Here is a 15,259-nt window from a genome sequence, read left to right as displayed (position 1 = left end):
GTGACGTGGCGTTCGTCACGGGAGCGCCGCAACTACGGTGTGGATTCGGATCTGGGCTCCGTCCCTCCTGCATGTCCGCCGCAGTCGCCATGGTCTCGCAGACGCAGCTCCCGCCTGAGATCCAGCTGGCTCAGCGCCTGGCGGGGAACGAGCAGGTGACCCGAGACCGGGCGGTGCGGAAACTCCGGAAGTACATCGTCGCCAGGACCCAGCGGGCCACAGGTGGGCGGGGGGTGCCGGCGGGACACCGAGGGGCGGCGGCGACTAGAGCTGGGACCGCGTGGGGCCTTCGCGGGGCCGGCGGCGCGTCCCCACCGCGTCGGGCTCCCGCCCCGCCCCGCCCCGGCCGCCGGGTGTAGTGGGACGGTGGCACGAGGCTCCACGGCCACACTCTCCAGGCCCCGTCGGGCCTTCTCCTGTGGGTAACCCCCAGCAGAACGTGCGCTCCTGCTGCTCCCTCCTGCCGTGTGCCACGCGGCTCATCCCCGTCGGTTTGTGTAGCTGGTGGCGTGTCCACCTTTCCCTTGCCAGCCACCACGAGGGCCAGCACACGCTTCTTGCTGAACCCTTCATCGTACCGCGGTTCTCCAGGCCTGCCCCACCCCTGTCACAGCTTCAGCACCACGCCTCTGCATCCTTAGAAATGCAGATTCTAGGGTCTCAGCGCAGATTCAGCGACCTGGCTTTAGGAAGCTCCACAGGGGACCCTGGTCCACACACTGCAGCCTTTGTCAACCTCGTTTGCCCTCCCTAGTGACCGAGTGAATTCTCTTTGAGCGTTTGAGGCATCACACAGAGAAGCACAAAACTCCATGTAACACTGGGTGAATGACCACCAGTAAACTCACTTTTAGGGCCACCATCCACTCGGGAAGGGGTTAAATTCTGAATTTTGAATCTCAGGAATTCCAGGGTACCTGGTTTCTGCCTGTTGTGCCTCAATGTTTAGTGAGTACAGGAAGTTACCTGAGGAGGGTCCCACAGGGACGGAACTGGAAGGATTGCTTGGGGAGGGGACAGACTACTCCAGTTACCTTTATAGCAGATAGGACTTTGGACTAATCCAAACACTGGGTGACTGGCACTAAGAGGTTGGGGTGGAGGTTCGTTTAGTCTGAATGTCACCGTTCTGGCACAGGTAGTTTCACACATGACGAGCTGCTGAAGGTATGGAAAGGGCTGTTTTACTGCATGTGGATGCAAGACAAACCACTCCTGCAGGTGAGTGCATGGGCAGGAAGCCACAGAGTGTGGGAGGACAGGCGGGCATTGAGCATGGCCAGGGATGCTGGGTGAAGTTGTGTGCCCTCAGTGCTGTGTTCTATCTGGCAGGAGGGCAGGGTCTTGGATTAGAGTGGCTCTGGCTTGTACTAAGGACAGGCATGGTTTGCTGAGTCAAGTCCCACTGTGCCACTGACGGTGGCAGTGATGGCCAGGATATGGGTGAAATGTCCCATTGGGTTAAAAACTGAGTGCTGAAATAATGAAGTTCAAGGGATAGAACTAGGTCTTCTGAGATAAGGATTTCTCTTACTGACCTTTTAGAACAGTGGTTTTCAAAGTGTTCTTTACTCTTTAAAGTAACTTGGGTGTGAAGGAGCTTATTTAAACGCTGAGTCTTAGCTCATATTCTGTACTTACTAAGCAACCTTCTCTCAGGCTGTGGGCTCTGCTGTCTTAGCATGGACACTGGGTGATGCCTGACACAGAGGCAGGCAGATAGTGACTTCTAGGTCTTGACCTCATCTCCTGCTGATAAGAGGTTCCCTGCTCTCTCTTTTTCCTTTTAACCATCCCCTTCTTGTGCTTAGCCTTGGGCAGGAGGGTAGTGACTGCCACTGTCTGTGGTGGGGGTTCTTTTTTAGCTGGGGGAAATTACACAACTCAAGTCTGCTACGCTGAGACCCACTGCTCCTGGCTGTCTATAATGAGTCAGTGGATCTTTGTGTTGACTTGTTATTGTAAGAACACAGTGCTTCAGGGACTGAGGGTGTGTTTCTTATTTTTTGCACAGGAAGAACTAGGAAGGACAATCTCCCAGCTCGTCCATGCTTTTCAGACCACAGAGACACGTGAGTACACTGCTGTAGTTAAGCCCACATGTAGATGCCAGAGTCACTCAGATTTAAGCCATCAGACACTGAAGTGTGTGGTCTGAAGTCTAGAGTGAGAATAAGCCAGCATCTGGGTGCTTGTCATGTGTGAAACATGGCTCTGAGTACTAAGGCTGCACCATCCACTTACCCAAATAGACTCAAGAGCAAATGAGGCTTGAGGTCCTGCATTTTAAAATTAAAATGAATTGACTGAGTTCTACCTGTTGTTTTGATATTCCTGCAGTGTATTTCTCTAGCTCTTCATTCTGTCCATGACGAGTAGTTTTCATCTTGCTTGCCCATCAGAACCATTTGGGCAGCGTGTGAAAATCCTGACCTCCAGTCCTTGTTCACCCCAGCTCCTGGGGCACAGCCTGGGCATTAGCATCTTAGGCCTCCCCACACTGCACTGAGGGCAGCCAGCTTTGAGAGTGTCCCTGACGGCAGCTGGAGTGGTACTCCTGGTGCTAGTTGCATGCACAGTGGGTTTTAGTTCCCTTGAGTTGAAGCCACCTACACTAGGGGTGCCCACCTGGCATCTAGGTTTGGGAGACACTTTCATTGTGTTGAGTAACTGGTGGAGTAGATCATGCTCCCTGATTATTTCTTCCTAAGCTCTTGCAGAATAGTTGCTGTGTTCAGCATAGCCCAAGTTGTCCGCCTGGCCTACCTCCCATGATTTAGTAAACCCAGGCCTGCCTGTGCCTGGGTGGTATCACCAGCCCTTTGCTCTTGCAGGGATTTTGTGGTGGGAGATAGTTGCCCTCCTTGTGTGTTAAGTCCAAAGCATGGGCAGGAATGGTCCCTGGGGACCCTCTCCTTGGCTTACATACAGTGTCTTCTCCCTGTGTCTTCATGGTGTTGTCTGTGTGCGCGCACATATAGGCACCAGTCAGATTAGAATAGGATCCACACTAGTGACCCTATTTCACCTTAATTTTAGTCTGTGAAGAAGACTGTCTGTCTTTGCCTTCACAGTCACATTCTGAAGTACTGGGGGTTAGGACTTCTGCATGTTAGTTTAGGAGAACGTAGTTCAACCCATAGTGTCCTGTGTCCGATACACTGTTATCATGTATAATGTAGGGTCATGCATTTTGTTGGGTTCATGGTTTGAATACTGAGAAACCTGTGTGCAGTTGACACTGCCTTGGTGACCCTGTCTTTGGGTGTCAGGAGGTGTGCAGCCTGAGCCAATGTGGCAGCAGAGGAGCTGGGAGGACAAGGCCCGAGGGTTGCTTCTCTTGCCAGCTGCCTTGCTCCCTCCATGTGCCTTTCTTGGAGGATGTGGCTGTGGTTTGGGCTGACCTCTGGTCTCTGTGCCCAAGTTCCCTGTCTGTTCAGCCAACTTATCTAGTGTTACTTTTCTGCTCAACCGGCTGGGACTGAGAAACCCCAGAGGCTGCCCATGGGTGGCTTTCTGAGTGGGGGCTTTCTGTTCTCCCCTGCCCTCCCAGAGTGTCTGTGTCCCTCTGTGACTCAGTGTTGACATGGCTCTTCCCCCAGAGCACCTGTTCCTGCAGACGTTCTGGCAGACTATGAACCGTGAGTGGGCCGGCATCGACAGACTGCGCCTGGACAAGTTCTACATGGTGAGGAGGGGGCAGTCACCCTTCCTGTCCCTGGCTGTGTGCTGAGGACCTTAAGCAGGGTGGCCCTGAGTCCCATGGCCTGGGAGTATACTGGCTTAGAATTTTGCAGTGTTTGTCCCCATTTGGGAGGTTATTAAGTGGGTGAAGAACTGGATTCTAAAAACCCTGCACAGACTCTGGGTTCCGAGAAGGAGAGGCCGTGCGGTGGTTTCTGGCAGGGTGACACTGGTGGCACAGTCCCCTCCCCCTTTCCCTTCATGTTACCCTCCCATCGGGGTCACCAAGGAGCTGGGTGTTGTTGACACACGTGTTGCTCTGGCCTCCCTCCCCCATGGAACCACAGCTTTGCACTGTGACGTGGGAGTAGTCCCCAGATGAAGGGACCTTGTCATTGTGTTGAAGCCAGTGAACCTAATGGGGATGCCCAGCAGGGCAGTGTCTGGACCTCTCCAAAGGTAGCTCAGCGGCCAGCTGCAGCCTGGGCTGGCCTTCTATGGACAGCACACGCATTGGTTCCTCACAGTGAGACACATGCAGAGCTCAGGAGGGCAGGAGGGTGGGCTCTGTGGCGCAGGTGGGCCTGGGCCACCACTGCTCTGCAGGACACAGCTGGGTGCCAGGGCACCCTGTGTGAAGCTTCCACACTGAGATGCAGTTCTTTCACATGATGAATGCTGTTGTTTTCAAGGCCCATTTCCTGGGTCCTCATGTGACTAAAGTTAGCAGCTCAGGGCTGACTCGGAGGCACTGTAGGGAGGCACCTGCCATAGTGTCCCAGGAATAGCATCCCAGCTGCTGGGGTGTGCTGTGCACAAAGGCAGTCTTAGCGTCCTTAGTTACTTTTTACCATGTCCTGGCACCTTATGGGCATTCTAAGGTGGGAGAATGACAAAAATGTTGAGCTGTGGGAGGCAGATGCTGAGCCTGGGCTTCTCTCAGAGCAGAGAGGATGTACCTGTGTCCCTGCTCTCTGTGGGGTTTGGAGCCTTGGAGGGCTTGGGGAAGAGTGCTTGCTTCAGACCTGGCTTTGCCTCCCTAGCGAGGGAGCTCCACCTCTCACTCCATTCTTGCTTCTGAAGTAGCCGTTAGGTCAGCCCTGGTCTGGGGACCCGACTTAGCTCTGTCTTAGCGTGACATCTCAGCTGTATGCAGAGCTGCGTTCTCTCAGGGTGTGGTGGCGCACGCCTGTAACCCCAGCAGCTGGGGAGGCTGAGGCAGGAGGATCACCAGTTCAAAGCCAGCCTCAGTGACAGCGAGGTGCTAAGCAACTCAGTGAGACCCTGTCTAAATAAAATACAAAATAGGGCTGGGGATGTGGCTTAGTGGTTGGGTGCCCCTGAATTCAGTCCCCGGTACCAAAAAAAAAAAAAAAGATGAGGTGTCCCCCGCACTCATCCCATCAGCTGCTCTCCACCTGGCCACTTGCTGCAGCCCTCCCCTTGGGAGCGCCTGGTGCATGGAGGGGAGGCCTGCAGTGAAGTCTGGCTTGTGTTCCCCTAACACGAGTTTCCTTTTGTACCAAAGCTCATGCGGATGGTTCTAAATGAGTCCTTGAAGGCCGTGAGAACACGAGGATGGGAAGAAAAGTGAGTCCTCATGTCGAACCTGAGTCCTGGGGCCACTAAGGCTGGGGGAGGGAGTCCTGAGTTCCTCGTGTAATTCTTTGTCATAAAGAGGTTCTGGAGTTCGTGTTGAAGGAGGCCCCCAGAGCTGGAAGTTACAAGTAGTCCTAGTGCCCATGGAAGTGCCATTACTCTGAGCCAGGGCGGTCAGTCCTGAGAGTTAGAATGGAGTCTACTGGGCACACTGGACCAGCAGCTAAAGACGCCCTTTTTGATAAAAAAGAGACATGTTCAGCTCTGTTAGTGGTCACTGCTCCCTGTTCTAAATGTGTCCTACCCCTCCCTGCGTCTTACCTTCAGCAGCAGTACCTGGGGTCAGTTAGCCTTTCCTTCCCCACTGTGAGCTGTTTTCTCTAGTCTCTGGCTTCCTTGGGCAGCAGTGGGCTTCCGCCCAGGAGTCCTGTGCTCTGCCTGGGTTCAGCTCCACCTGCTGTTTGGGAGACCCCAGGCTTAGAGATCTGATGCCAGGTGCCATTTGGGGCTACCCAGGGCTCTGCCTCCAAGCTGGGGAGTTGGGTTTTCAAGCCTTCATTGGCAGCCGGTGTAAAGTGAGTTTCTGAATATTTAACAGTTTAAAGTTTTTTGTTTTGTTTTGTTTTTTTAATATTTATTTTTTAGTTATAGTTAGACACAATATCTTCATTTTACTTATTTACTTACTTTTATGTGGCGCTGAGGATCGAATCCTGGGTTTCACACATGCTAAGCAAGCGCTCTACCACTGAGCCACAACCCCAGCCCAAGTTTTATAAATTAATAAAAATTACCTGGGCTGGGGATGTGGCTCAAGCGATAGCGCACTCGCCTGGCATGCGTGCGGCCCGGGTTCGATCCTCAGCACCACATACAAACAAAGATGTTGTGTCTGCTGATAACTAAAAAATAAATATTAAAAGATTAAAAAAAAAAAGATGTCATGTCCGCCAATAACTAAAAAATAAATATTAAAAATTCTCTCTCTCTCACTCTCTCTTTTAAAAAAAATTACCTATAATTTTTTGTAAGTATAAATGACACATGCACAATTTAAAGAACTCAGAGAACTACTATGAAATTTTTTAGGTTTCTTTAGGTACTTGGGATTAGACCTAGGGCCTTATACATGCAAAGTATATACTCTACTGCTGAACTACTTCCCATCCCTGAAAAGTCACTTTCACTTGTTATGGTTGCTTATAAATGCAACTGGAGTGATGGTGTCTGCCTGTGGTCTGTGACTTGGGAGGCTGAGGCTACCCTCAGCAATTTAGCAAGACCCTGTCTCAAAAAGGCCTGGGGAGGGAGCCCAGTGGTAGAGCTGAGCTCTGAGCTCTGTCTCCAGTATCCAACAAAACACAGTGCTGCAGGCATCTCTCTGCGGAACACTCCATGTCTTACTGCGTGTTGGCCTCTGTCTGCCTTCTGCTGCTGCAAGGTTTTGTCTTTATTCTCCTTTTTAAATTTTTTTGGGTGAGTGGGGAGAGTGGATTGGAAGTGTATTTGGAGTTGACTTGTAATTAGAAAGTGTGCCCAAAGGAGCTGCTCTAAATCCACGAACCTGCCATTGCCCAGCTGTCAGAGGGCTGTTGGGACAGATGCAGCTGGAGGCCCAGGCTGCCCTAGCTCCTTGTCTTCGGAGTCACACAGTGAACAGGCCCTGGCCCCAGCCCACTTTCTCTCTTCATGAAGGAGATTCAGCAGGAGTTGGACTAGTTCACTGAGTGCCTCGAGGTGTGAATTTCTGAGGGTGATTTTCATCCTTGAATTCCCAGTGAGGACTCTGAGAGCTGGTGACTCCTGCTCATTTTAGGACTCAGTAGTGTGGGTCATCCTGAAGGGGCCCAGGGCCTCGGGGTGACTTTGTTGTGATTACCTTTTTTGGGTTCACAAGTTAGAAAAGTAGCTCCATCCTTGTGGTAATAGCCACTGGTTGCAGAGGGTATCCTGGGGAGTACTGGTAACCTCTTCCCTGCGCAGGCAGAGTGATGGCTTGGGCCTCACCACATCCCGTCCCAGTCCCCACAGGCAGACAGGTCTTTGTTTCTAGTGCATGAGGTGTCTGCAGGAGCTCAGCAATGGCCTCCTGCCATGGTGTCTTTCTCTTGGTTAGCACGGGTCTCACCTCCTTTCCTGTGAGCCTGGTAGAGTGTCACTTTTCCTTCCTTAGCCAGTTGTTCTGTGTTGGAATTGCCTAGTGGCTCTGGGCTTGGGGCTCTGCACTGTTAGCGCCCCTGGGGTTTTGGGTGTGTCTAGACTGCTAAACACTGTTTGCTCCTTGGGGATCTCTGATCTGAGGGTCCAGGGCCTCCCTGAGATCATCAGGCTCACATTTCAGGAAGAGCTACTACTTGCGTGTGTTCTCAGCCTGCACTCCATGAGGCAAGGCTGGGAGGCCAGCAGGTGGCTTGCAGCCCACAGCCCTTCCTGGCCTCTGCCTTTCTCTCCACCTCTGCTCTGTCTTGATGCATATTCCTGAGCTGTACCCTGCAGGGACAGCAGAGAGGACCATCTGGCCAAGGTGGCATAGTGTCCTGCCTCAGCCTGGCCTTTCCCACTTGCATTTCGATTGTTGCAGAGGTTGCTGGGGCCCACATGCACACTGTTCCGGTGCTGGCCATGGCCACGACACCCTTGATTGCCACCCTCCTTGCTGCACAGACCACCTGTGGGTGCAGAGAGTGATGTGTTCCGGTGGAGGTGCCCACCTGTGTGCATTCTTGCTGGAGCTTTTAGAGGGGACGGGGCACCAGTGGCGTGTGGCCCTTATGGCTGCTGCTGTATTTGCCCTCTTATTCAGGCAGGTTGAGCAGCTTCTGGAGCTGCTGATCACTGAGATCCTGCACCCCAGCAGCCAGGCCCCCAACGGAGTGAAGAGCCACTTCATCGAGATCTTCCTGGAGGAGCTGACCAAAGTGGGAGCTAAAGAGGTGAGGCCAGTGTCGGTTGGGTGATGGAGCTCAGTGTGGCGCGTGCCGGGGACTGACCAGCTCCCCTTGCTTTCCCGCAGCTCACCGCAGATCAGAACCTGCAGTTCATTGACCCCTTCTGCAAGATCGCTGCCTGCACTAAGGAGTAAGTGGCAGGTGGCTGGGGCCTGATCCTTCCTCACTTGCTTCTGGGTGAGACTGCCTTGGGGATTGCTGCCCCTTTTGACTATGTTTGGGCTCTGGAGGCTTTTGGCCATGGGGTGAGGTGGGAGGATGCTCGGCCCTGCTTGTGGAAGGCAGAGTCCAGCAGGCTTTCTGGCTTCCATTTCACCCTCTCAGCTCCCTGGTTTTGCATAACATTGCTCGGGGCATCTTTGAGACCATCGTGGAGCAGGCCCCATTTGCCATTGAGGACCTGATGAATGAAATGGATGCGCAGGACGGGGAGGATGAGGCGTCAGATGGTGATGGTGAATCTCTGGAAGGTGAGTGTGAATAGGACCTGCTATCCCATAGACTCTGCAGGTGAGGGTCACAGTATACTAAGGTGGGCTTCTGCCCTCCGGTTGCCTGTCCTGGACTGAGCCTGCATGGCCTGCTGGTCCCTTGCTTCTGCTTCACCCGGAGCTCCCTGGCAGCACAGTACCAGTGACCTTGGAGAGCACCAGGCACGTGTCTCTGCTCTCCTTGCTTGCTGTGGCCTCCAGTGCAATCAGCACTGTCCAGCTGCCCAGCTCCTCCCGTGCTCCCCACTAATCCCCAACCTAGCTCCCTGGAGGCCCTGCTGTGCCAGGCTACAGTGCTCCCTGGGGCCTACCTGTACCCTGTCCACCTGTCACTCAGGCTGCCTGACTTCCCCATTTACAGTGCAGCCTCTGCTCTGCCTTACGCTGGGTTACTCCATGTTGGGTCACTCACGATGATAGCCATTAGCTGCTCTGTTGAGCTCCTTATTCCAGGTCCACTAGGACCTGGCACTCTGTCTGTGTCCCTTGCATCTGGGTACCATGCTGGGTGTAGTCCCTGACTTCCTTAGGTGACTTGGGGTGCTCTGGCAGCAGCAGATCTAGCCCTGCCTGCTTCCAGTCTTGCTGTAGAGGCTCTGTGTACCACGTGACATGTCCTGTTGGAAGGGCAGGTCACCCATGGCTTAGGACTCAGTGCCCATGCTGGTGAGCCCTTGGCCTTCCTGGGGTCAGCCCACACCCCTCTGTCCCCAGCGCATCATCTGGGGACATCTGTGTGCGCCTTCCCTGGCCCCCCTTGCCCTCTTCTGTCATCCTGGAGTCTCTAGGCAGGTCCCTGGATCCTGCTTGTGGTGCACCAGAGCAGCCCACGGCCCTGCCGCTGTCACTCTCCACGTGTGCTGCTCCCGCAGCTCTGTTGTCCTGGGCCTGCCTTCTGAAGTCAGCACCAGCAAACCCCTGAGCACCAGCCTGGCACGGGGGCCTTGACTGAAGTGGTCTCCCACTTCCCCTGGTCCAGCCCTCTGGCTGGGTTGGCTGCCCTTTGACCTTGCTGTGGGACTTCACCACCAACTTTGCTGCCTGAGGTCCACCGAGGCCCATCTAGGAGACCGCCCAACAGCCACCTGCTGTCCTTCCCGTCCTGTGCCTGCTCTATTCCCAGGGGCTTTGGAGATCACGAGGTCCTTTTCATTTTAGGCTCCATACGCAGGACTGACCTTGAGAAGGGCAAGGGGACAGGAGACGATGAGGACAGTGCTGGCCCTGTCCTCCAGGTAGGTATCTGGGCCTGTGGATGGTGAGCTTAGCCTTTGCTCTCCTGCTCTGCTGCTGACTCCAGAATGGAGGGTGATAGCTATGGACTTGGAGACTGACCTTCATGGAGGTCAGCTTTGGAGGAAGGACAGACGGCAGGCCTGGTTGCCTGCAAGGGGCAGGGCCAGTGAGTGGGATTGGGGTCACGTGCTGGGAGGGTGGGTGCAGAGGCTGGCCCCACAGCAGTCCTTTTGCCATGGACAAGTAGGCGGCCTTCCCAGACCTCCCCTGCTGGTTGGGGAGCTGGCTTCATGAGGGGACACATGCTGAGTGGTTGGCGTTGGATTGCACTGGGAGCCAAAGCAGCGACCCGAGTTGGAATACAGTGCTTACTGCTGTAAGGTGAAGGAAAATTGGGCACTTTGGGCTAAGAGTAAGATTACTGTCACTTGCTACTTCTGCATCTGGTTGTGGCTGCTGGGAATTTAAGGTTGCGAGTGGGGCTAGCTTTGTAGCCCTCTAAATGTGCCGGGCAGTGCCACTCTGGAGGTACGGAGACCCTGAGCCTGTGCTGGTGTGGGCCAGTGGATTGCAGGGTCCACGTGCTGGACTGAGATCTGCTTGGGAAGGTGACTGACCTGACCTCCCTTTTTGAAACAGTTTGACTACGAGGCCGTTGCTAACAGGCTGTTTGAAGTGGCCAGTCGGCAGAGCACTCCTTCTCAGAACAGGAAGCGCCTCTACAAAGTGATCCAGAAGTGAGTGTCTTTCAGGGCACCTGGCCTGTCCTTCTCCAGCCCTAGAGCTGCCTGTCTTAGCCCCACTGCCTCTGCTGACATTGTGCCCCCTGCACTGTCCCTGACGCCACTCAGCCAGGCAGAGGACTTCAGAGCTCCCGTAACAGGTGTCTCACCAAGGGCAGGGTGTCTTGGGCCCCTCAGCAGCTCTGGGTGTGTCCCCAGGACACAGCTTTGGCAGAACCAAGGCTGTGTGTGACAGAGTCTGTCTTGCTCTTGCAGGCTGCAGGACCTGGCTGGAGGTGAGGATTGGATTGGCTCCATGTGACCCCATCTTGGAGGCGTTCATCCCTAGGGCCCTGTGGTGTTCCCTGTGCTCCCTTGGGGGCTTGCGGGGCAGGGCAGGGCAGGCAGGGCGGTAGGCTAAGGGTTTTGCAGCCCTTGTTCTCTAGTGCCTAGTGATCCTCAGCCCCTGGTGGCTGTAAGACACGGTGCTGGTCCAGGGCTTTGGAGTGGCTGATGGTGGTGTTGCCACTTGGGCAGGGAGCTTCTCCACTCTGCAGCGTGTGGTGTAGGTGACCCAACAGGCCGCTCCTTGGGAGGGTTATGCAGGATTTCAAAATGCAGCCAGGTGAAGTATTTTACCTGGGTGCTTGCTTACCCGCCCCTGGGTTCCTGTTCATCACTTATTTGCCTGTCAGTCCATCCTCTGTCCACGTGGTGGCCTTTCCCTGATGGCATCAGGAGCTGAAGGCCAGCAGTTTTAGTGAAGTTCATGCAGTGAAGGGCATGAGTCACACACACTGGGTGGGCCTGTGCAGGGCGCAGCACCCACAGTGGTACAGAAGGGACCCTTGTGCCCCTGCACGGTACTGCTTGTTTGAGAAGTAGACCGGCCTCGATGTGATCTGAGAAGGGCTTCCCAGGTGCTGCTGTTCTGGGCGGGGACGGGTCAGGCTTCACACTGTCCATCTCAGCTGTGGGGTTGTTGCTCAGTACCTCATGCCTGGCAGTAGAACAGGCCCGTCTTAAGTGCAGTGCGGGCAGGTGTGTGCAGCACATTTCAAGCCACTCTCAGCCTCCTGACTCACCCGGATTCTCAGGCACCTTCCCCGAGGACGACATCCCAGAAAAAACCTACAGGCATCTGCTCGAAGGGAGGCGGGAGCGCAAGATGAGGAGGCACTCACTGAAGTCAAGGTCAAAGAACAAGAGGAGGAGGACTGGAGGTGACTATTGACATCCAAGTGGTTCACCTGCTGCCCTGTCCCTTGCCCCTGGTCACCTCTGATGTCTTTTCCTCAGTCTCCTCTTCAGACACAAGTGCCCACTGGCTTCGAGTTCTGGGGCGCCCTGCATGGTCGTGGTCTCGGGGTTGATCCTGGGACTACTCTCCACCATCCCGCTTCCTTGCCTGAAGCACACTGGCTGTGGGAACTGCCCTGTCCACACCATGGTGCCTTTCTCTGGGCCGCCTACCTCTTTTTTTCCCATGTGCCCCTCCTCTTCCATGTCCTCTGGCAGTCCTTGAGCTTCACAGCTCTTGACCTTGTCAGGGTCATTTTTCCTCCCTGTCCCTCCTTGATGGCCATAGGATTGTGCTGGACAGGGCACCTATGCTAAGGACTGACCTGCATCTGTGCCCTGTGGTAGGCTTGAGTGCCTGCTTGCGCTGGGGCGGGCAGTGCCCTGTGCCAGATATGGCGCTGCAGGGAGCTGAAGAACCCTCCCCGCCATCTGGATTGACCTGGCCTGGGCCGCCCACTACTGTTGAGCCCCTTCCGTGTTGTCCCCACCTGGGCAGTGACTTCCCAGCAGCCTGCCCTCAGCTGGGCCCCAGCACCTGAGCCAAATGCACAGGTGTGCAACTTGAATCAAACTCAGGGCTTGGCAGCTCGGCCCTGAGCCAGGGTCGTCCCTCCTCTCCCTGCACTGAGCCAGTCCCTCCCTGTCACGAGCACAGGTGACTGGAACATGTCATCTGTGCTGATGCGGGTCCCCTGGAGGGCTGTGGCTGCTGTGCCTGCAGGGGACTTGTTTTGGAAGAAGTGTGCTCCCTGTTTCAGCAGGGGAAGGCGAGGAGGAGGCCTCTAGTCCAGACCTGGGCTCAGGGACTGAGAGGAAGAGGAGCCAGAAGAGGGTCAGCCCCAGCGTTGCACGTGCAGAGTCTGGTGGCCAGAGCAGGGTCCACAAGAAGAGGAAGCCGAGGCAGGGAGGAAGAAGAGGCCGTCGCTGAAGAGCAGGAAATGACGTGGCCAGGCCAGGATGGGTGGCCACTGAGCTTGCTGTGGCTTTCCTTGTCTGCAGCTGAGGTGGCTGAGGGGCAGGAGCCTGGCCCGTTGCCATGGCCTCTGAGTGCCCACAGCTCCTGAACTTCTGTAAGGGGAGAAGCAGCGGGTGGGGAGAGTCGGGGGCCCTTCATTTTGTGCCAGCCTCAGAAAATGCACCTGAGTGTGATGTCCTTGAGCCAAAGTTCAGACTTTGGGGACTCGGAGCACCGGTCTCAGCCTGGCCTGCACCACTGGGTCCATGAAATAAAACACTGTACAGTCCTTTCCACAGCTCTGCTCCTTCTGGGGCATCAGGGTAGACACTGAAGCAGCAGGTGGGGCTCCTGAGCACTGTTTGCATTTTATATCCATTTTTGTGGGGAAACAATGTCTACCAGTTTTCAGAACCTGATGAGAGCTGCCAGAGTATTGGCAGTGCCCAGCTGGACAGGGCTCTGACACTCCGCCCCGGCACTCGACAGCCTCACCAGGAGCTGGGGTTTCATGCAGCTCTTGTTGATTGGCATATCCACGGCAGGAAAATCTGGCTCCTGGCATTCTGGTGGGCCTGGAGACCACAGCTGTGGCAGGAGGCCTGGGCATGCCACACGTGTCCCCACCTGGGCACTCAGCCCCCTTCTGTCCTGCCCCATGGGTTCCCAGGGCTGGGGTCGGCTGGGAAGCAGTTGGAGGCCATGGGGAGGGCAAAGTCATCTGTCACCTCCTACCCTGTGGGTGGAGGGGTGCCTTAATGTAGGGGAGAGGTGTTTAAGACTTGGCCTGCTTGGTTGTGTACTGCAGGATGAACTCTGCAGGGCAGGTGTCGGGGGAGCCAACTGCTGGGGCTAGAGGCAGTGTGCCCACTTGCTCAGGGACAGGGTTTTTTGTTGTTTTTAAACTAAAGGCCATCAAGTGATTGCCTGAGAGCCCCACAGCATGGTGGGTCATCTGCCAAGAATCTGCTCAATTCAATGTTTACCTCATCCAGAAGCCCTTCCACAGGCAAGACTGGGCGTCCGAGCAGATCCTGGGTGCCAGGGCCTGGCGGCACGTGAAGTAAACCATTGCATCTGCACCTGGCACCTGCCCATCTCCCTGCTCAGGGAGGGTGCCTGGCTAACACCCAGGGTTTCTCTGTTCTTCTATGCTCTCCCGCCAACTTCCTTGTAGGTGTTCCTGGAGCCAAGGTTGCCCTGCCCCTGGCTTTACGGTTCCCTTCCTGCTGGGTGCCCTCACCCCACTTGGTTGCCACCCCACTTGCCCCTTTTGACTCCTATGTGTTTTGCCCCACTGCATGAACCCAGTAATACCCGTGGGCTCTGGTGTCCATGTGAAGACCCTCCTCACCCAGGCTGGTGGCTGAGAACCCCCCAGCACCGCCTGTTCCCCTTGGCCCTGTCTACAGACCTATACACAAGTGTGGGGGTACCTGGCCGTCAGGTCTCCTGGGTACTCTCTTGCCCTGTGCCTCTGCTGGGTCAGGGCTCCCCACAGCATTTGAAGCCCATAAGAACATGTAAGAAACAGCTCGTGGTGAACCCCCTAATCAGAAACCAGGTGCCTCTAGTCTCGGTGACCTTGCCCATTAGGGAAACAGCATTTCCCTCGGTTCCTTTGTCCTGGGCAGGTTGCACACCTGTCTGCATGCACAAGTGGCAGGGGCCCAGCTACAGGGTGCACACACCAGAGGGTCACTGTGGCGACTGTCCTACAAGTGCAGCTGGTGGGCAGAGGTGCTCCGTGGTGGGTGTGGTGAGGCCTGCCAGGGCCCCCCAGCCTCATTTATTTTTTTACCATTCTCATTCCCATGTGGGGATAGAGCCCAGGAGTGCTTAACCACTGAGTCACATCCCAGCCCTGTCTATGCTTTATTTAGAGACGTGGATCCTCCTGCCTCAGCCTCCCAAGCCACTATGGTTATCTGTGGTCCTTTTAAGACTGGTTCCCCATCTTAAGAAATGTTGAGCTGTAATTCAGCCCAGCACTAGGCCTCTGCAGCCCGTCTTGGAGCAATTTATCACCTCAAAAAGAACCTCCAGTGCCATGCCCACTTGTCCTCCAGCAGACGGGGCAGAAAGCCTGGGTGGGCCCTGCTGCAGAAGGCCCTGCCAAGGCAGAGACGGGTTGTAGGTCACAGGACTGGGACGTTCACGTAGGCTTCCTTGAGCAACTAAATGGTGAGGACGTTCTGTGGCTCAGGGACTCGTGGACTTCAAGGAGCAAGCACGCCGTTGTGCTGCCACACTGTTCAGATGTGACATTCTGGGAGGCTGAGCAGTAGCTCCAGGGCTACAAGGCTAGCAGGCCATCTCAGG

General features: G+C 55.3%; 1 protein-coding gene across 3 annotated transcripts; it reads left to right on the top strand.

Moving 5' to 3' along the window:
• Positions 1 to 13,226, top strand: Rrp1 (ribosomal RNA processing 1). Of its 3 annotated transcripts, none has more exons than XM_076867588.1 (13): positions 1 to 222; positions 1,139 to 1,221; positions 2,015 to 2,072; positions 3,603 to 3,688; positions 5,213 to 5,274; positions 8,087 to 8,216; positions 8,297 to 8,361; positions 8,556 to 8,701; positions 9,881 to 9,957; positions 10,598 to 10,695; positions 10,957 to 10,976; positions 11,778 to 11,903; positions 12,744 to 13,226. In XM_076867588.1, the coding sequence occupies exons 1-13, from the start codon at positions 72 to 74 to the stop codon at positions 12,908 to 12,910; spliced, it is 1,269 nt and encodes a 422-aa protein (XP_076723703.1). In that variant the 5' UTR covers positions 1 to 71; the 3' UTR covers positions 12,911 to 13,226. The 3 variants fall into 3 exon arrangements, with proteins under 3 accessions (XP_076723703.1, XP_076723702.1, XP_076723704.1); XM_076867587.1 differs by having other exon boundaries at positions 12,741 to 13,226; XM_076867589.1 differs by lacking the exon at positions 1 to 222 and adding an exon at positions 253 to 418 and having other exon boundaries at positions 12,741 to 13,226.
• The last annotated feature ends 2,033 nt before the right edge of the window (positions 13,227 to 15,259 follow it).

This window comes from Callospermophilus lateralis, chromosome 10 (genome assembly GCF_048772815.1).
Source record: "Callospermophilus lateralis isolate mCalLat2 chromosome 10, mCalLat2.hap1, whole genome shotgun sequence".
NCBI lineage: Eukaryota > Metazoa > Chordata > Mammalia > Rodentia > Sciuridae > Callospermophilus > Callospermophilus lateralis.
The sequence above is the reverse complement of the archived record's forward strand: the minus strand, read 5'-3'. Positions and strand labels throughout refer to the sequence as shown.

Coding starts and splice junctions, on each gene's coding strand:
- Rrp1 (XM_076867587.1), top strand. CDS start 72: ATGTCCGCCGCAGTCGCCATGGTCTCGCAGACGCAGCTCCCGCCTGAG. Junction 223..1,138: donor CAGGACCCAGCGGGCCACAG/GTGGGCGGGGGG, acceptor GTTCTGGCACAG/GTAGTTTCACACATGACGAG. Junction 9,958..10,597: donor GTGCTGGCCCTGTCCTCCAG/GTAGGTATCTGG, acceptor TTTTTGAAACAG/TTTGACTACGAGGCCGTTGC.